The sequence below is a fragment of the Chanos chanos genome, chromosome 12 (genome assembly GCF_902362185.1).
Source record: "Chanos chanos chromosome 12, fChaCha1.1, whole genome shotgun sequence".
NCBI classification, from domain to species: Eukaryota; Metazoa; Chordata; class Actinopteri; order Gonorynchiformes; family Chanidae; genus Chanos; species Chanos chanos.
The window spans coordinates 6,788,968-6,809,661 of NC_044506.1; the positions used below are offsets into that span (position 1 = coordinate 6,788,968).

At 40.7% G+C, this 20,694-nt stretch overlaps 1 protein-coding gene across 3 annotated transcripts; it reads left to right on the forward strand.

The window, feature by feature from the left end:
- The first annotated feature begins 7,060 nt into the window (after positions 1–7,060).
- On the forward strand, positions 7,061–14,253 carry LOC115825672 (CMP-N-acetylneuraminate-beta-galactosamide-alpha-2,3-sialyltransferase 1). Of its 3 annotated transcripts, none has more exons than XM_030789460.1 (7): positions 7,061–7,312; positions 9,966–10,295; positions 10,441–10,634; positions 11,136–11,315; positions 12,933–12,978; positions 13,390–13,509; positions 13,825–14,253. In XM_030789460.1, exons 2-7 carry the CDS (start codon positions 10,038–10,040, stop codon positions 13,987–13,989), a joined length of 963 nt encoding a protein of 320 aa, XP_030645320.1. In that variant the 5' UTR covers positions 7,061–7,312; positions 9,966–10,037; the 3' UTR covers positions 13,990–14,253. The 3 variants fall into 3 exon arrangements, with proteins under 3 accessions (XP_030645320.1, XP_030645322.1, XP_030645321.1); XM_030789462.1 differs by lacking the exon at positions 7,061–7,312 and adding an exon at positions 7,728–8,343; XM_030789461.1 differs by lacking the exon at positions 7,061–7,312 and adding an exon at positions 8,381–8,852.
- Positions 14,254–20,694: the final 6,441 nt, after the last annotated feature.

Consider the following 20,694-nt stretch of genomic DNA (forward strand, 5'->3'; position numbering starts at 1 on the left):
TTGCTTTATTGGATCCTATTCCAGTGAGCCCTAATAGGCTCATTAAAGGCCTTAATGAGTTGAGGGAGAGGTCTAGAGATGGTGTCGTGGACAGACAAATAAATTTGCCTTTAAGTCACCATGCCCCACCCCCCAACCCCCACACCCCCTTAATCATCACATTCAGTCTCCTTGTCTCTTTCAGGACTAAAATTGGTAATTAGCACACTGCTTGCTTTTATCCCACTATTTCAGATCTTTGACAAGGCTCTTGAAAGGCCTATAATGATTTGATGCCTAAGATATCAAAGGCCTTGTAGGGCTCGATAGTCTTTTTTTGGTTTGCGAGAAAATCGATGATGCAGTCTGTCACTGAGGCCTGGGAGCTTTGACTCTGGTTTGCAGAGCAAAGGGTGTTCGTTTGGACTCACAGCTCCCGGCGAAATGTGGCTCTTGATGGGAACTGAGTGTTTGCCAGATCTGTAAGAAAATAACACTATTGTCATAATGGTATTTGGCCACACCCTCAAAAAAAACATTTGATTGAGAGTAATCCAGAGCAGTAACACAATAAAACCTCAAATGAGCAAAGAACAATAAAAGATATCAGAACCTGTTACGTTCTCTCTCTGTCCCTCTCTCTCGCACTATTTATCTGTTTGTGGATGTTTTTGTTGCTGCCTGTTGAGAATACTCTATATCAGTGTGTCTCAATCTTGCTCCTGGAGAAGCCCTGCTCTACCTTCCTGGCTGAACTTATCAGTGGCACTTTTGATTGGCTGAGCACATCCGATTTAATCAAGAGCATGTTAATCACACTAACCAGGTGTCTTACGAGCAAGGACAGATAGAAAGATATGCCGAGCAGGGGTCCCCCAGGTGCAGGATTGAGAATCACTGTTTTACATGACTTTCAGAAATTACAGAATTACGAGATCTGTCACACTATGTAATCCTAGTGCGGCTTGCCAGCAGATGAGATGGCAGACAAATAAGTGAACAAAATTAACACTTTGAAGTTGTAGATTTTTGATCTACATGATTATTGTTAACGACAATTGAATTGAATGGAATTGAATTGAATTGAATTGAACTAAACTGAGCTGAACTGAACTGAACTGAACTGAACTGAACTGAACTGAACTGAACTGAGCTGAACTGAATTGAATTGAATTGAACTGAATTAGCTGACATATTAAGGTATTAAAAGAACTGTTGCAAACACTTGCAAGAGCCATGAAGAATCAGTGCGATTGAACAAATGAACAGGACAAATAAACAATAAGAACTACACATGCGATCCCGGGGGACAGTGCAGTTTCCACTGAAAGACTCCATGAATCCGCTGTAAAACTCTGTTATTGACCCAACAATATGGTTGGAACCTGCACGAACTGCTCTGTGACCTGTGGAATCAGCAAAGGCCAGCTGACTCAATAGTAAAGTACAGCCCACTGTTTCTGACGCTTGCGCCTGGCCTGTTTACTGAGGTTAGGGTCAGATAAGGGGTGAGTCTTTGCCATGGTAGTTCCCGCAGTGGCCCTGGGCCATGTCAGTATGTGATATGTGTCTGTGCTGATTGTTGCTTTTCATTTTCTGAGCTTTTTGTATTTATTTATTTTTAATTTGTTTTGTTTACGTGTTGTGGTTCAGTAAATTCTGTATTTGTTTGTTTGTTTGTTTGTTTGTTGACTTGACACACGATAGTCATATACCGTTGCAAAAAATACCCCTCAGAATAAATATAAATTGACATTTCTTTCTTAATACTTAAATATTGCCTTTAAAGTATTTTTATGTTTGATTACAGTAATATTATGATGTTGATAGTAGGTTGTTTCTGTACCTAGAGATATGGCGGTGCTGGTTTTAGCAAGACGTGCTGTAGTTCCACTACAATTTAACCTGAAACAGGGAGACTGACTGGAAAAAACAGAAAAGGCCTGTCAACTGACTTGGACACTAAAACTGGACTGAAACCAATTGCTTGACTGTTGAAGTAGATGAGGAAAAAAGAGCAAAAAAGAGTGAAGGAAACGGTGGTTGTGTGTGCATGTGGGCATGCATGTGTGTGTGTGTGTGTGTGTGTGTGTGTGTGTGTGTGTGTGTTTGTGCATGTGTATGCGCATGTGTCTGTATGAGGGTGTGAGGTCATTCGTGATGGTTAATTGCATTTATCGATTCTCGTGACCCCCTCACAGCATGGTACCCTTGCCAGAGTAAAGACATTTACAATATTAAACATTCTCATTAAAGCTCTGTGCCCACTGGAGTGAAACCATGCAGTTCAAGGCATTCACCTGTTTCTGTCCAACCACTGTCTGTATTCAAATGAAGAAAAAGTGCCTCTTGCAACCGGCAGAAAACTTGCCCTCGAAGAACCAAGACACAGTTTTCATTTTCATATATGTAACTTTAAAAAAAACACATGCATTATATACATTACATATTTTTAACGCATAAAAATCAACAAAAGCAAACAAACAACTACGACAAACTAAAACAAAGCACTCTCTGTCTCATGTTCAGACCCATGTCTCAGTGGCAGAACAGTTCATTTTCAAACAGGAAACATAAACCAAGACAATTATATTCTAATGCGAGAACAAAGGTAGTTCTGCACTGCAGACATGCTTGTTTGAGAGGACAAGTTGTACCCTCTGAAATCAAACAGTACACCATTAACAAACAAGCTGATGGAGATGTCTAAAAGGTTTTTGACGGATTGTTTGTACTGTCTCTGACGATCGTGGTATACGAGAAGGACATGCGTTTGCAGGTGACAGCGTGAAGCAGTAGTGACAAAATAACATCATTTGATGGTACGTGTGCTTGTGCACTCTCATGTGAGAGTAATCTAGTACTGTCTTGATGTCAAGGAGAGGGAAAAGAGAAGAAAGCAGACAGACAGAGGGGGAGGGAGAGAGACAGATTGTGTGTGTGGGGGGGGGGGGGCGTGGCTGACTGATGGCTGAGGACGTGGACTAACACACTGTTGTGTGTTTTTGTGTTCCACAGTACACAGTGTGACTCATGGTTATGTCCCTGCAGGTACTTCTCTGTATTTCACAAATGGTCATATTGACAGAGACCTTAATATTTGCATAGAGATCCAGGCTGGTCTAGTTCTTTGCTTATGAGGGCGGTGTGTTGTCCAAACAAAGACCAAATCAATCGAGAGGTTGTCTGAACGGACAGAGTGACTGAAGAACTCAGTTAAGCGGCTATGGTGTTCGCCCGCGTCTTCCCCGAGGGCTTCATGACTGCCTCGCCTCCTTGTCAAGCTGAACCAACTGGTGAATACTGGTGACATTGCTGTATGGTTACCAGTAGAAAGTACATGTAATCCAAAATACAGACAATCATTCTTTCATTGTGTGTTTTTTTTTTTTAAGTAGTATTATTGAAACATATTTATTATGACAGGCAGTCATGAACTCTTCCAAGACATGTTAGGTACTTCCATAGGGAAGAATCTACTTTATTTATTATACACCACTTCATCAGTCATTTTCTCAGATTTGATCTGTCCCTGATTTGATTTGACTCTATTTTGTCTGAATAGAACAAGCACAAATGTTTACTCACTTACCATTTGTGTTCATGCAGTAATTAGTTTTCATTTTAGCTATAAATTCATAATGAAATTGACAGTGAGATTAACAGCACTTCAGGAGTCTATATCCTGCATGGAAGTAAATCATTTTCCAGACATCAGAAATGTCATCACGTTATGCTGGGAAACAGAGGAAACAGCACTGTACGGGGAAAATGAGGGCAGAAAAGTCACAAACAAACAAACAAACAATCAAACAAACAAATAAATAAATACATTTATACATGATAAGAAATTGTATTGTACAATATTAAAACAGTAAATCCTACATTTCTCTCAGAACTACACACACACACACACACACACACACACACACACACACACAACAGTCTCAGGTGATGCATTGATTAACAGCAGAGCAATATGAGAAAAGCAGTAAATCAAACGTCCCGCAAAAAAATCTCCAGGATTTGCCAACTCCCCTGCCGCTTCCTACAGACATGACTGGCGTACTGTTTCCTCGCTGTTTGCTTAAGGGGAATCAAAAAAATCAAATCAAATCAAATAAATAAATAAAAATAACGTCATTGCACTACATATGAACAAAGTTCTGAGTTCTTTACCACTTCAGCCAGAAAAGGAACTGGACCTGTGGAGTAAGCTGCTGCCCTCTGTCTTTAAGTAACACACACGCCAAAACCTTTAGCAAAGCACCAGCCATACAAAGTAAAGGTCTTATTCCTTTTTCAATTTATCATTATCAAAGATGTGTGCTCACTGAGTAACACTCCTGAACTTTTCATATATATATATATTTTTTCTTATATATATATATATATATATATATGTGTGTGTGTGTGTGTGTGTGTGTGTGTGTGTGTGTGTCTGGCTTTAGAGAGAAATATTTGATGAAGTGACACACTTTTGGGGTTAGTTTGTGGAATTGTTTATTTATTGGATCAAATCACTCTGTGTTTTACCTAGGGCTACTGTTACAACCAATGGAACTTAAGATCAATATCTCCCCCGTAGGCGACGTCATGCAATCCGGCAGTAATGTTTAATCCACCAGGTTTTGCAATATACCGTTCACAGTGAAATCTGACAGCTTGGAAATCTACGCTGGCGCAATCCGTTTTCGCCCACACTTTTCCTCACACATGGCAGTGTCCACATAACGAACCTCGTGCTGCTCAACAGTGGACTACTAGCTGTTTTCATGATTTGCATTATTCATAAAATGACATGCGGCTATGGAAATGATGCCGTGTTCTCATGGCTCTTGACCCACTCTGCAAGATAAGGCGCCACATAAATGATGTTTTGTAGTTTCTTCAAAATATAACAAATTGGTTTCATAAACCTACCGCAGCCCTGTCCTTGTATTGCACCACGTTTGACGACGCCGTTAACAAACCAAGCATACCGCTGGGCTGAAGGGGATGCTTCAAATGTTGCAATTGTATTTCAATGCATAAAAGGCAGGACAAATCCCCCCCCCCCCGGTCTTTTAGAACAGCTCTATCTCACTTTCCTTTACTTCACCATCACAGAGCCAGTCTAGAAAGGTGGGAAAACGTGCACATAAAAAAAGAAGAAAAATTTCCCTCTTGGAAACCAAAGCTGGCCATTTTTGCATATTCATGCAAGACATAGAAAGGAGACGAGAAAAAGATCAGTACATAGAAAATATAGCTGAGCCGTGTTCTCTTCACACTGATGCATTTCAGAGGAAGAACTGAACAAATTTGCAGAGAGTTTTTGGACACGCAAACGAAAACAGCTGCTAAACAAACAAAACAAAACAAAACAAAACAAAACAAAAGAGCCAGGCTTTCAGCCAGCCCAGAAACTGTGTCATCAACATGCAAAGTGTCATTGTATGTATGCATGCGAGTATGTGTGTGTGTGTGTGTGTGTGTATGTGAATGTGTTGTGTTGGGGGGTTGGGGGAAGGGAGTTGTAAGGTCTTGTTGGTGCTGGTTACACAACATCATGCATCAAGCTTTAACCAACAACTTGTCAGCCAGGGGCAGGTTTTCCCTCATTGAGAGATATTTGTAGAACATGCAAACAGAACCATGGCAAACTCAGACAACAGACCCTGATGAACTATGACAGGCACACTTGAGAACAATGGAAGAGGAGTTCGAGGTCTGCATTGCCTCTTTAAATTATTGGTGGTATTGGAACAATTAAAATGACAACGTTATCCAAAATGAATGATTTATTCACAATGCTTGCCATCCAACCCAATAGCAAGTGGTTCACGAAAAAAGACAGCTTAACAACAAAAATGGCAAATAAAGAAAGAAAGAAATTTACAACAACAACAAGAAAAAAATAATCATATGAAACTGACAACCCATAATAGAAAGAACATGAAGAACTGAATGCGCTGAACTTCCACCAGTCTGCTCATGGAAATCAAACTCAGCAGTCAACAAGGAACATTAATCTCTCTGCAACACAATAAAACATGCAAACTTCTAAACTTCCTCAATCGCTAAAAATTCCAACTGTGTGATGAGCTAACTTGCAACTAATTCAACATAAGATTAAACCACAGAACACAACACAAGAGACACAAAATGACAGAGTAAAAACAAACAAACAAAAAATAAAATCAAGAGCATGCTGTCAGTTTCTCTGTTTGCATCAACTTCGCTTTATTGGATTCCAGTTTGTTTATTTATTTATTTATTTATTTTTTGTTTTGCTGTGTTCTGTGCTGTGCTGTTCTGTTGTTTTGTTTTGTTTTTTTTCCTGAATTGACAATTTAAGATTAAGTACTTTGGGAAGAACTCTTGGTCTGCAGTAAGGACCTCCTTTAAGATGCAGCTTTATTTATTTATTCATCTATTTATTTATTTATCTATTTATTTATTTGTTTTTTTAATGAAGGAAACAGTTCGAAAGTACAGGAAAAGCAGCAGCAATGCACTCTAGAAATCACACTGATGCCATGTTCTACATCTAACATAAGCTTTAAATGAACCCCAGGTTCACAGGGAAAAAGCAAAAAACAAAACAACATAACAATTTGAGAAAACAACTCCCAAAGTTAAGCAAATAGGCCAGGTAGAAAAAAAAAAGTCTATGAACAAACAAAGCAATGCTTTCTCAGTACCGTAATGGTGTTGTACATTCTTTTGAGAACATATTAAACCTAATATATTGAACCATCCTAACATAACTCTGTGTGTAGCAATATTGACTGTACAAATGTTAGTATTTCAGTAATCATTGACCAAGGGAAATACATTCAGTCTGTATTCTCTCAGAAGCATTGAAGACCATTCAATTTAAGTATGTTTATAACTCACTTCACGCAAAATCCCACTGGTGAGCACCTCCTGTATAAAACACTCAAAACAATACCACGCAAAATGACAGAAGACTCCGGAGTAAAACATTTCAGTCATCTCCTTACCTTGAAACTCACCCATGTGAGTGACTCCCAAAAGTACACGTCAAAGCCGTCCCTGTTAAAAAAAAAAAAAAAGAAAGAAAGAAAGAAAAAAAACCCCCAAAACATTTACCTACTTCTCAGTAAGAGAGAGCTGGCCTCCGTGTCATTTCTGCTGAGGGACGAGTGGAAGAAGAAGAGGAAAAAGGAGGGAAGTCATATTCTACCTCCATTTCCCAAACATCTCCCCTTAAGAGTGACACCTTTTTACCGTTCACCAAACAGGACCATGTAACTGTAGGATATGGAGAACCACTGGACTGCCCGTGAGCGCAATTTTGTGCCACATCTGGGCTCCGAAATTCAATGTAAGTTGTATTTTCATTTTTAATTTAAGTTGTGTATTAGAATTAATTTATACTGGTGCAATATTTCTGTTCTTATTTTGAAATACACTATCATTTTCTGTGTGGGGAGGTATGTGAAATAATAATATTCACTGCTTTAAAAGTCCTTTTTGCTTTCTTTCTTTTTCTTTTTTTGCCAAGGGTCTCAATGCCGTTCATACTAATATTCTGAATTAGGGAACTATATAAGGGTCAGATTTGACATTCTTTATTAGTTTTTTGAGTTGGGGCCATTTTCTGTCTCCTGCTTCATCCCATTGTATTTTTATCTCAAGTTATTCCGCAGTGTCAATTTGACTGAGATAAATAAAAATTTAAAAAATTAGGGGAAAAAGCTAACTTCAGCAGCTGATTGCCTTTAACAAACAAATTAAGTAACATTTTTTTTAAAAGAACTTCAAACAGAAGAAGTCTGCCAAATTTTACATTTTACAGACTTCGAGTTTGGTCTCCTTTTTCAGTCTGTCATTTTTTTTCTGAAGTAAAACCGGTTCAGTGTTTCTAGACCAAGGCATGATGAAACTGCTCTGATATCCTGAGAGAGTCATTCGTGAGTAATGGGACTTTCGACATGCCTATGTGCCCTACGTCAGACTGGGAACACGGACTGGCCGGTAGCCGGTTTTTATGACACCAACAGCAAACTTTACCATCCAGACACAGGAGTTCCATCACACCTGCCGCAGATCTGTCGATCTCTTGTCAATTTGAATGAAAGGAAACGGGGACTGGTCTTTTCGGATGTTAAGGCATTTTGCCGTCAGTTCATGATGTGAACAAGGAGTATGATATAACACAATGGGTCTGCCCCTCGTAGAGAGTACAGGGGCTGACTTTTAGGTTAAGCCAGACTGCTGACATACCCAAAGCTGTGCGCGCGGTTTGTTAAGTGACGCATGAGACGCATCTGTGCTCAGGAGACGAATGAAGTAACTTGGACTGTTTTCGGTTCGGAGTGACATTAGTTCCAAAATTACAAAGGCAAAATGAAGGTAGGTTATTTAAGTGCCTCTGAACATGTTTTGTCAGGCCTGGGCTGAGGGAATTCGATATTGAGCTTTACACGCATGGTCAAGACAGGTTTGTTCAGGTATTTATATATTCAGGGCATGAGAAAACGGTCAAAGGGACCAGAATTATGTTACTGTGTAATTAACAAAAAAATGGGCAGTGAGAGAACCTGACCCCCGAAAGGCACCGTATTTATACTGGTTGTCGTTTAAATTTGCATTGCTGTGAACAATGACTGAAGGCTTGATCATACCTGTCTTGCTATGGCCCAACCCACACTTGCGACACCCCACACTGGCACCAAAACCAACCTGTTGGTATTTTTGCTGAGCGATTCTCATGAACGTTAACATTTCAAAAACGTAGTGGAGGCCCTGACACACTTTTTTTTTCCTCTCAACGCGCTGGTGGTCTTTTAAGACAGCTTTCAGCGGCTAAAGAATTTGAATTTAGATATACACCATCATTAACAGACATCTGAGTTTAAGCGGTAAGTCACGAAATTTGATTTTTAGTCAACCAATGTGGGTATTTTCTCGCATCCTTTTTTGCAGATAAAAATGCATTACGACGACAGTTTTTTTATTCAATGTTTTAGTGAAACGAGCGAAATTTAACTGAATTTTATTAATGCCCTCAGGCTATGGGCTCTTACCAAGGCAAATAGAACGCTTACAGGTTTGTCTTGTTCTTTATGTGGGAGGGTGAGGATGCGGGGGGGCGTCGCATGCATTCGGCGCTCGGCAGTGCATTCAGTCACAACAGACTAATCGAGCAAAAGCACAAAATGTACTAAAAAGGTAGAGAGAGAGAGAAAAAGCTTGCAGCGATACTTCACAGCAAAGCGTATCTGTATTAAATTTTATCTTTCTACTTTACGGATAAACTTTTTGTGTTCCTTACGGAGACACCCTTTTTAATACAGGTGTTAATAAATTAATGTCACTGGCGCAGTTAATGAGATCCCCTCACACAACGCCCTCACTTAGGCAATTAAAACACCACAGATTGCATTTTTTTCCAACTTAAAGGAACTTTTCGCCTCATTTTCTCTCAGATCACTTGAATTTGCGTCACTGAGGAAAAATTAAGATACACTACTAATACTAGTCTACCCTAGTTGAGTCGAAGTTGAATAGGTTGAATGTTTTCTTACAGTATAATAAATGACAGTTTAGGATGCAGTGCTCGACGCAACCAACACAATCAAACTGTTCTCGACTCTAGACAACTCTAAAGAATTTTCCGACTGTGAGCCACTGTCGATTACACCTGATTCTTTACTACCCAAGGAGAGAGAGAGAGAGAGAGAGAGAGAGAGAGAGAGAGAGAGAATTCAGATTAAATTTAATCAAAGATTAAATTAAATGTAATTCCTAAAATACAATATTTACAATGGGCTGTTGGATTCAGTTTATGGCAAAAGGGGTATAGGAATTGTATTCCGTTTTAATGGTGTCAGCATAACTCATTCATTACATTCATTTTCGTAAGAAGAGTAGAAACGGTTCCTCCAGATCTCATTCCTTAGTTTATTTGTGCAGGATATAAAAGAAAAAAATCAGAGCAGAACAATATTCATATGCCTTTTCATCTTCAACAGATACTTCATGAAGAAATTCCTTTGATATCAGGCCAGTTCCAGTGATACAGCGCACATCCAACGAAGCGGAATATGACGCTTTTCGGCGCACGGCAAGCCACACTTATGCTTGCTGCCCTCGCGCTCACGGGATTCATGTACATGTATTATCACACGGACTTCATTCAAACGTTTGAGTATCTGCAAAGCAACACAGAGTGCGCGTGCAGATTCTGCATGAGCATGGAGGGTGATGATCCCTGGTTCACTCAGCGATACAAGCCGTCCATTCAACCACTGCTGACCAAGAAAAACAGTGCGCTCACTAAAGAGGTTTATAATTGGTGGCAGGTAAGCTAATCGCATTTCAGTTACCTGCATGCACGTCACGATTACATTGCTATACCCTTTCATTTGAAAGTCAAATTTAATGTTTTTATGTGGAGTGTTCGCAACAGTAAGAGAATTTCCACACTGTCTTGTCTTTTGTGATCAGAGCCTGCAGTATGCCTCACACAGAGCCAACTACACTGCAGTGATAGAGAAACTTTTCAAACTCTTCCCAGACAACGCACAATACACGGACGCCGGGCCTGACCGCTGCAGGACCTGTGCTGTTGTAGGGAATTCTGGGAACATCCTAGGATCTCACTACGGAAATCTTATAGACTCGCATGATTTCGTCTTAAGGTATGACAGCCTGCGCTGAGGTTGATTGTATTTTGGACGAACGAGCAAACAAACAAACAAGTATACATACGTACACACACACACACACACACACACACATATATATATACTGAAAACCTCCACTGTAAGAGCTGAGTGTGACATTGCGTGACTGACTGTCACATTAAAAAAAAAAAGAATTTGTAAAATTATATTTTTCTGATGGAATTCTATAGCATCATGGCACGTGGATGGGTGTTCCTTATAAATCAATCCACTCGCTTAAGCGCTTTATGCAAAATTCTGTTCCACCTTGAAATTTTGCATGTTGTACATGCAAACAACATGCTTTTCTGTGTTGTGCATGTATGATTTTCATACTTCCCTGTGCACTGTCCACCTTATTTGAAAGAAATTTGACTTGCAAATAAACAATTCTCAAATGTTCCACCACTGGATTGATCTTTGCCCTGTTTTTGGATGCAGCAACTTTCATTGAGAGTTTTTTTTTTTTCTTTTAAGGATGAACCGTGCGCCCACTAAGGGCTTTGAGAAAGATGTTGGGTCCAAAACCACTCATCGTATCATTTATCCTGAGAGTGCAGTGGATGTGGATAATTCCACTCATCTGGTGCTGTTTGCATTTAAGACTTTAGACCTCCAGTGGCTAATCAGTGCATTTACCACTAAAGACATCACACAGTGAGTACAAACTCAATATCCTCCAGTATTAACAAGATGACTTATCTGTTTTTCTATTTTTATGGTTTATGTACGTTATTAATATGTAACATATACAACTACAACTATGATTTACTACTGTAAAAGTGTGTGTGTGTGTGTGTGTGTGTGTGTGTGTGTGTGGGTGTGTGTGTGTGTGTGCGGTGGTGTACTGGTCTTCGGGTATACCGGGGAAAATTTCGGTGGGCTGCTGCATTGGTGGGCCGGCGGACTACTGAAAAAATCCATAACGTTTTTACTGGCCCTGTCGGTCTCTTGACCAGCCCTGTTCCTGTCATTCAGGGTGCGCATTAGAATGTGCTGCGTGAGTGTTCCGGAACTGGGCTCACTGGCTGCGTGAGTGTTCCGGAACTGGGCTCACTGGCCAATCACAACCAAGTTCGCTAATGTGCGTTAACATTCTAGACTAATGCAAAAGTGGTGCGCAGCAGTGAGATGACCAACAGAAGCCATGGACAAGAGAATGTCAAAAAGTAAAGGAGGGGCTGAAAAAATGAGAGAAAAAAAGGAAGCAGGCATTGGAGGCACAGGCTTCCAAATGTTTAAAAAAAAAAAAAAAAAGAAAAAAAATTGACATACTGTTTGGCGTCAGCATGGCCAGCAATGCCAGACTGAAGCGGTAAGATGTATGTTAAATTATAGGCTAGGTTACATGTTCAGTTAAAACTGCTGTAACTTGTGGTCACAAAACGACCCTGCTGATAGGTTACTTGTTACTACTGAAGCCATGCTGATGGCATATTACAATATAAGTCTGTGCCTACTGAAACATGTCCTGGAATAGACATTTGCTACTTTCCATTGCAAAAGACTTTCAATACATTCGGAATCACCTGTCAACAACAGAAGACTATATCACTACCAGCTAGGACTAGCGTGCTAAATCTAATGAGCTACATCTTTTAAGAGATTGTAAGCCTATGTATTTAAGAACAAGTAAATAAATGAAAAAAATAAAAATAATGCAACGATCCCAAAATCTCTGCAGGATTGTCAAAATGGCTCATTTAAACTCATATTCCCTTTTCACTTTCGTTCATGTGAATATACAAACAACAACAACAACAACAACAACAACAATAATAATAATAATAATAATAATAATAATAATAATAATAATAATAATAATAATAATGTTAATAATAATAATACATAGGCTATGTGGTGCTACATTCTACATTTATATGTTGTATATTGAGTACCACTGTGGTCTGCCCATATCATACTTGTTTAGTAGCCTACATCTATCAACCCTCACCTTAAAACACCTTAAAACATGAGACAAAATGTGATAAACATTTGCAGTTGGGGAACTGTAACTGACTGTTGCATATACTGTGCACAAATTTCTTTCCCAGTACTCCCCTCTGTGTGTGTGTGTGTGTGTGAGAGAGTTGTTTCTGTGAGATTTTGTTTCATACAAAAATAATTTATTGCTCTTGAAGACAAATTGAACTTCTTCTACCATGTCATTTCCTAAAACTAACACATTAATGTCAGGCTCCTGACACACGTTTCAGTAATGTGTGCTATTGTTCATTGCTTTCTTTCTTTCTTTTTTTCTGTGTTGGTTCTCAGGACATACACAAGAGTAAGACCCACAATACAGGCTAACAGGGACAAAGTAAGTTCAGCAGAACTTCTGGCATTCTGAGGATTCGCAGTTCTGTGACAGTATATTATTTAAAGTAACATCAAACCAAACCGACACAATTATTTAATCTAGTTTACAGTTTCAGATAGTTTTTTTTGTGTTAAATTAGGGTGTTTATTATTTTTATTTATTTATTTATTTATTTATTTATTTATTCATTTTTTGTGCTGTAACAATTTTTATGTTAGTTTTGAGTTTGAATTTTTTTTTTTGAAATACAGACTGACCATTTAACTGACATTTTTTTTTTTTTTTTATCTCATGAAAAACCGAATCTTAGTCGTGATGATCAAATACATCAAACAAAATGAGCGATCCTTCGTTAAAAAAAAAGAAAAAAAAAGAAAAGAAGAGATGTTTATCCTTCGGTTTATGTTCCAGGTGATGGTTCTCCACCCTGCGTTTATGAAATACGTTCACGAGTCCTGGTTGCAGAAACACGGCGGGTATCCGTCAACTGGCTTTCTCACTCTAGCGTTGGCTCTGCACATCTGTGATGAAGTAAGCTCTTTTTCATCCAGTTAATTTATTTATTCACCAGTTCATTCATCCATGTTTCTACCCATGCATCCATTCAAATTTTAAATTTATTTGCAAGCGTTGATAAATATTACCAAGTTCATCATCCTTTAGACAACATCAAATCGACAATGGCTTTAACACTGCTAAAGAAACACTACAATATATTCATTTCTTTCACGCGTATCTCATGAACACACACTGAACGACTAATTTAAGTCGTGACTGTTGTTGAGGTGGTTTTGTAATCATAATACCTGATTGTCTTTTTTTGTTCTTCTTCCTGCTCTGTCTTAGGTTAATGTGTTTGGGTTTGGAGCTGATAAAAACGGAAACTGGCATCATTATTTTGAGGCGATTCGTAGTAACTATCACACAGGTTTACATGGTGGAAATTTTGAGTATGACACAGCGCTGCAGCTTTTCACCAAAAACAAAATTCAGATGTTCAGAGGCTGGTGATGGACTCAGGCGTTTCAAATCCTCCACTTAAAGAAATATATGCAAAGTTAAAGACAGAGAAAAAAAAAATACAAGGCTGAAATTCTTGAAATGCGACACGAGGTATATCTGGTGAATGTTTCTAAACTGTGTTTACACTAATGGGTTTTTTTAATATGAATGAGATGTGTTTAAGGAGAATCCTTCGTGTGCAGATACACACACACACAGACACACACACACATATATATGTGTGAGTATCTATCTATCTATCTATCTATCTATCTATCTATCTATCTATCTAGCTCTCTCTCTCTCTCTCATATATATATATATATATATATATATATATATATATATATATATATATGTATGTATGTGTGTGTGTGTGTGTGTGTGTGTGTGTGTGTGTGTGTGTGTGTGTGTGTGTGTGTGAAGAAGCAGGATTCTCCCTAGGCACAGGTGTGCCACCTGTTGTTTTTTTTTTTAACTTAAGGATTTAATACATTGATTTGCTTGGGAGAAAAATGATGATTCTGTCTTGTCATTCAGATAATTCTTGACCAGAAACATTTAAAAAAAAAAAAAAAAGAAGAAGAAGGAACTTTTACAGTTTTATACTCTGTACAGAAGCCGCACATAAATAAATGAAAGGTAATTACTATCGTGGGATAATTTATTACGATTTTGTTTTTGTACACACAGTATGTTAAAAACACACAACAAAAAATGGTGTTTGACAATATGGTGCAATGTAATAAAGTCAATAAAGACAAATGGTTGCTCAGGGAAAACATAAAACAAAACGAGTTTGTGCTGGTTTGAACCTGTTTGCATTTGTAAATAGACATAACATTTCCTCCTTCAGAGTCTAACAATGTCCAGAGACCAAGACCAAACAGCATACTGGTTTGACAACACTGAATCAACACTCAAAAGAAAAATACCTGACCATCTAAATAAGCATTTCAGGATTTACAGGACTGCAAGGTTTCATAAGCTCCTTTTGGCCTTTTCACTGTTGCTCTATGTTCACCCTGGCAACACACACACACACACACACACACACACGCAAAGCAATGACATAGAGTTGGATATTAGGGATGATGAATTCATCTTTTGAATACCACGTATTAATGCTGATCTTTGACAGAGACAGTACACTAGCCTGGTCTAAAAGGGACACATCATCTTTTTAAATTTATAATAATTTATTTGTGTGTGTGTGAGTGTGTGTGAGAGAGAGAGAGAGAGAGAGAGAGAGAGACAGAGAAGGGTTCTCGTAATGCTGACCAAAACTATACAATATTAATACATAACAAACTAAAACAATATTAATGAATTTATCATGTACTTTTTAACCCAAATGAGCTGCTCCTAAAACATTTTTGTTGTTGTTGTTGTTTTTATTTTGCCTGAAAAATACATTTCCATTTATCAAGTCGACTGGAAATTGTTCTGTAGACCGGTATAGTATTATGCCCAATATCAAAAACCTGTCAGAATCTTTCACAGAAGTTTTTAAATATATGGATATAGGCGAGCACTCTGTGAACTGCTAACTACAAGTAATTTCCTATATTATTAGAGTGATATTTACAGAACTTTGAGAATAAGCTTTTACCTCCCGGAGTGAACCAGTCATCCCACACTTAAAACAAACAGCCCTAAACTTTAGCACCATCATTTCCAAATGGACTATGGTTTTGCTAGATAAACTGTTAAGTGCATTGTGCAGGGAATGACTATAGTAGTTTATAGTAGCAAGTTTCACATTTTTTTTTTTTACATTCAGAAAATGAGGAAAGTATGAAGAAAATCTGGAAATTTAAATGAGATTTACATGATATTTCCCACAGTTCTTAATATGCCCCCAATGTAGAACACAGATACTGTAGACATAAATCGAGGGAAGTGAGACAACATCCAGTGAAATTTATCTGCTGACACAATGTGCTTCTGTAAATGTAAGTGAAAACCCAACCTGAGTGCCCTCCCGCTCACCTTACCTACGGTTGGGATATTCAAATTAAATGCCTTTTAGTGTTGCCATTGTGGTTTGGCAGAGACATCTTTGCTCTGATATAATCAGTAATCATAGCAGACAGTTGCATTACATTTCGCATGCATGCATAAAAAGATCTAACACAAACCCTACAGGTATCTCAAACTTTATTAGAGGGCTGCCAAACCATTCTTTCTCAGTAATTTACTGTTAATTGTTGTAATTGTTAAAGTTAGTAGAAAACTGTAGAACCCTTCACTGAAAATGGAACTCATGACTGAAGGTGTCTTTTGGCGTGCATCACAGTGCTGGTGGAGAACAGGATGAGGGACTACTCATTTGACCACATAAGTATTTTGCAGTGTTCAATAAACCCACAGATGACTGTGTTCTTTGTGTCACTTTGCTTACAGACATATATTCTTTGGTACAATACAGCTGTTATGCGCTGCGACCCAACCAGAGGAGACCTCTTCCTGAATTTCTGAACAATCAGTTCTCACATTGAGATTTATTCATTGAGCAGATACTTCTATCCAAAGTGACTTCCAAGAGGGGCAGAATACAAACCAAGCACATAACCACTTAGGAGCTGTCTGTCTGTTAGATAAATGCCACCACTAAATTCAGTATCTGACCAGATTTGGTCGGTATTGGACCAGTTCCTTGACAAACTGTCCAGTCACCAGATTCATCCTGGAGTCAACGAAGCTGCTCATCTGTTTTGCCTTGTGTTCTCACTTTACAGGTTGACATCACGGCTGAGGAGAAGTATGCTCTTTTTGAACGCAGTTGACCATATGTGATCATGTCTTTACCTCATGTGAGGCTCATGGTCATAATTCCGCCTCGCAACAATCAAGTTGCCCGTTCAAGCCCCGCTCCAGCTCTTAAACTTACTCCACCAGGTGTGTGCCCTATGTCAGCATGTGCAAGCTTTTCACTTGCATCGAATGAAATGAAGCCCCTCTCGGCAAACTAATCAAATGAGAGGGAAAAGCAGCAGGTGGTGAACCCCTCTAAGAAACTGCCATGAGTGAGTCAGCATCACAATCGTGCAGCAGTAGCTGGTTTTCTTTGCCTCTATACATCAAAGTTAGATACAGTCCTGACCACCTGACTGAACAGTAAGAGATCAGCTCCCATTTACAACTTTTATTTTTTAACCATGAGATGATCTCACACCCAACTATGTTTGTTGAAGTAATTCAAGTTTGACGCATGCCAATACCTCTTAATACATCTGTTAATATTCTGCTTCCGGCGCCGTTGAGAAGCAGTAGCTTTGTCTGTGTTGTGTGTTTTCTTTGTTTAATCTTTTTCTAACTTTCTCTCACTTTTAAGTTTTTCTACTGCACGCACTGGGTAGTTCTCATTCTCTGGAATGGCTTTTTCTTATATGCAAGACAGTGTCAGAAACCTTGTTTATTCAAGGAAACATCTGCTAGCACTCCAGAATAAGGGGCGTGCTGGCATTGTTTTCCCCACACCGTATGTGATTATGTCTTTACTTCACTGAGGCACAGATACTGGGGCTGCCATTTGCTTAGCCTTAAGCAAATGGCAAATCGGTGGAGGTACAAACCCTATATTCTGTCAGTGGTGATGGGGAATGCGAACTCACTGGCCAACAAGACCGACAAGCTGGCTGCCCCGGTGAGGAATCAGAAGATCTACAAGGAGCGTAGTTTATTGCCTTTCACTGAAACGTGGCTAACCAGCAACACTCCGGACGGTAATGTGGATTTACCTGGATTCACTACTGTGAGAGCGGACAGAGACACTAAGTGGCAAATGCAAAGGTGGGGGACTTGGACTCTTCATTAACATCAGGTGGTGCAACCCGGGGCATGTAACCTTTAAGGAGACTATCTGCTGTCGGGACATTGAGCTGATGGTGAGTCTCCAACCATATTACATGCCAAAGGAGTTCTTGGACACCATTGTTGTTTGTGTGCACACTCCTCCACGGGCACACGCAGAGACGGCGTGTGATGTCATTCACTCCATCATCACAGGTTTGCCAACACAGCATCCTCACTCACTCATTATCTAAGCTGCTTATCCTAATCAGGGTCACTGGGGGTGCTGGAGCCTATCCCAGCGCTCACAGGGCGAAAGGCAGGGAAACACCACGGACAGGTTGACACCCACACACATTCATACCTAGGGGCAATTTAGTGTCTCCAATTCCCCTAACCTGCATGCCTTTGGACTGTGGGAGGAAACCGGAATTTCCGGAGGAAACCCATGCAGACATGGGGAGAACATGCAAAGTCTACACAGAAAGGACCCTTTCTGTGAATTGAACCCGAGACCTTCTCGCTGTGAGGCGACAGCACTACCCACCGTGCCACCCAACACAGCATCCTGAGGCCTTTATTGCGATTTCTGGAGACTTCCATCACGTCACACTAGAATCTACCCTGTCTACATTTTATCAGTTTGTCAATTGCCCCACCAGGAAGAACAGGACGAGAGACCTCCTGTATGCTAATTTAAAGGATGCATACAGTGCCACTTCCCTGCCCCCACTGGGCAAATCTGATCATAATCTGGTACTTCTTCAGCCCCAGTACAAGCCACATGTACAAAGGTGACGCACAACCACACGCTCCCTCAGGAAATGGTCTTCTGAGGCTGAGGAGGCTCTGCACTGGACTGCACTGAGGCAGAGGAGGGACTGCACTGAGTCTACTGACTGGAGTGTGCTGCAGGAACCACATGGTGAGGACATTAGGGAGGTCACACACTGCACCATTGACTACCTAGATTTCTGTATGGACATTGTTGTTCCCATCAAAACTGCCCTGCTTTCCAAATAACAGGCCCTGGTTTAACAGCGACGTCAAGGACCTCCTCAACAAGAAAAAGAGGGCGTTCAAAGATGGAAACCAGGCAGAGCTTAAGTGCGTTCAGAGGGAACTGAGGGTCAGGCTGAGAGAGGCAAAGGAGTCATACAGAAGGAAGGTTGAGCAGAAGTTGCAAGAAAACAGCATGTGGGAGGTCTGGGATGGGATGAAAACCATCACGGGCTGCAAAAAGAAGAACAGTGGTACAGCAGACGAGGATGTGGTGAGAGCAAACCAGTTCAACCACTTCCACAACAGGTTTGATAGTCCTGCTCCTGCTGCTACGGCCTCCCCCGTTATCACCCCTACGCCTCCCCTACCTGCCACTGAGGCCTGTCCAGTTCTCACTCCCTCATCTCCCCCATCAGCTACAGATGTACATCCCCCCCCCCCCATCATCTCCACAGATCAAGGCAGAAGGGAGCTGAGGAGATTCTGCCCCAGCAAGGCAGCCGGCCCAGGCAGGGTGTGCCTAAGAATGCTTATGGCCTGTGCTGTCAAACTGGGAGAGCCCCTCCAACATATTTTCAACCTGAGCCTGCGACTGGGGAGGGTCCCTGTACTGTGGAAGACATCGTGTCTCATTCCAGTGAGCTGAATGACTTCAGGCCAGTGGCCTTGACGTAACATATCATGGAGACATTGGAACGGCTGCCGGTCCATCTCCTTAGATCCCAGGTCCGCCATGCACACTACAGTTCGATTACCATGAGAAGGTGGGTGTGGAAGATGTCATACTGTATCTGCTACACTCTCATATGGACAACAGGAGCAGTGCTGTGAGGATCTTGTTCTTTGATTATTCCACTGCTTTCAACACTGTCCAGCCCCTCCTACTGAGAGACAAGCTGACAGAGATGAGAGTGGACTCACAGCTGGTGACCTGGACCTCTGATTACCTCACGGGGAGACCAACAGCATGTCACACTGAGGAACTGCTCCTCTGAGACTGTAGTCGGTAGCACTGGTGTACCACAGGGGACTGTGCTCTCCCCTGTCTTGTTCATTCTTCACTTCTGACTTTCTATGTCACATGCAGAAATTCTCAGATGACACTGTGATTGTGCGGTGTATTAGGTGTGGACAGGAGGAGGAGTGCAGGAGCCTAGTGGAGGACTTTGAGACATGGTGTAGGTCGAATCATCTGCAGCTGAACACCTCCGAGACCAAAGAGATGGTGATGAATTTCATCTGCAACTGCTGTCCAGTGAGGGTGTCGATGTGGAGGTGGTCAGGACCTACAGGTACCTGGGTCTGCAGCCAGATGATAGGCTGGACTGGTCAGCAAACACTGACACTCTTTACAGGAAGGGGCAGAGCCGGCTCTATTTCCTGAGGAGGCTGGGGTCCTTCAACATCTGTAGGAAACCCCCTGCTGATGTTTCACCAGTCGGTTGTCGCCAGTGTTCTCCTCTATGCTGTGGTGCGCTGGGGAGGCAGCATTAGGAAGAGGGACGCTATGCGGCTGGAAAGGATGGTGAGGAGAGCTGATTCTGTGGTTGGCACGGAGTTAGATTCCCTCATGTCGGTGGCAGAAAGAAGGACCCTAAATAAACTGTTTCCATCGTGAACAATGACCGCCACCCTCTGCACAGCACAATCACCAGGCAGAGGAGTATGTTCAGTGGTAGACTGCTGTCTAAGTCCTGCTCCACAGAAAGGCTGAGGAAGTCTTTTGTCCCCTAGGCCATACGGTTATTCAACTCTTCCCAGCGATGGAGGATTGACATTGACCATTAGGCCTGATGCTGCCTGTCTGTTACTGCCCAGGCTCACCTGCACTCCACCATGAGGCAGCCTGACTGTTATTATTACCAGCAATGCCTTAGGCACAATTTTGCACAATTTCTGTATAGCATTCATTCATAT

Coding starts and splice junctions, on each gene's coding strand:
- LOC115825672 (XM_030789460.1), top strand. CDS start 10,038: ATGACGCTTTTCGGCGCACGGCAAGCCACACTTATGCTTGCTGCCCTC. Junction 10,635..11,135: donor TCGCATGATTTCGTCTTAAG/GTATGACAGCCT, acceptor TTTTCTTTTAAG/GATGAACCGTGCGCCCACTA. Junction 12,979..13,389: donor TACAGGCTAACAGGGACAAA/GTAAGTTCAGCA, acceptor TTTATGTTCCAG/GTGATGGTTCTCCACCCTGC.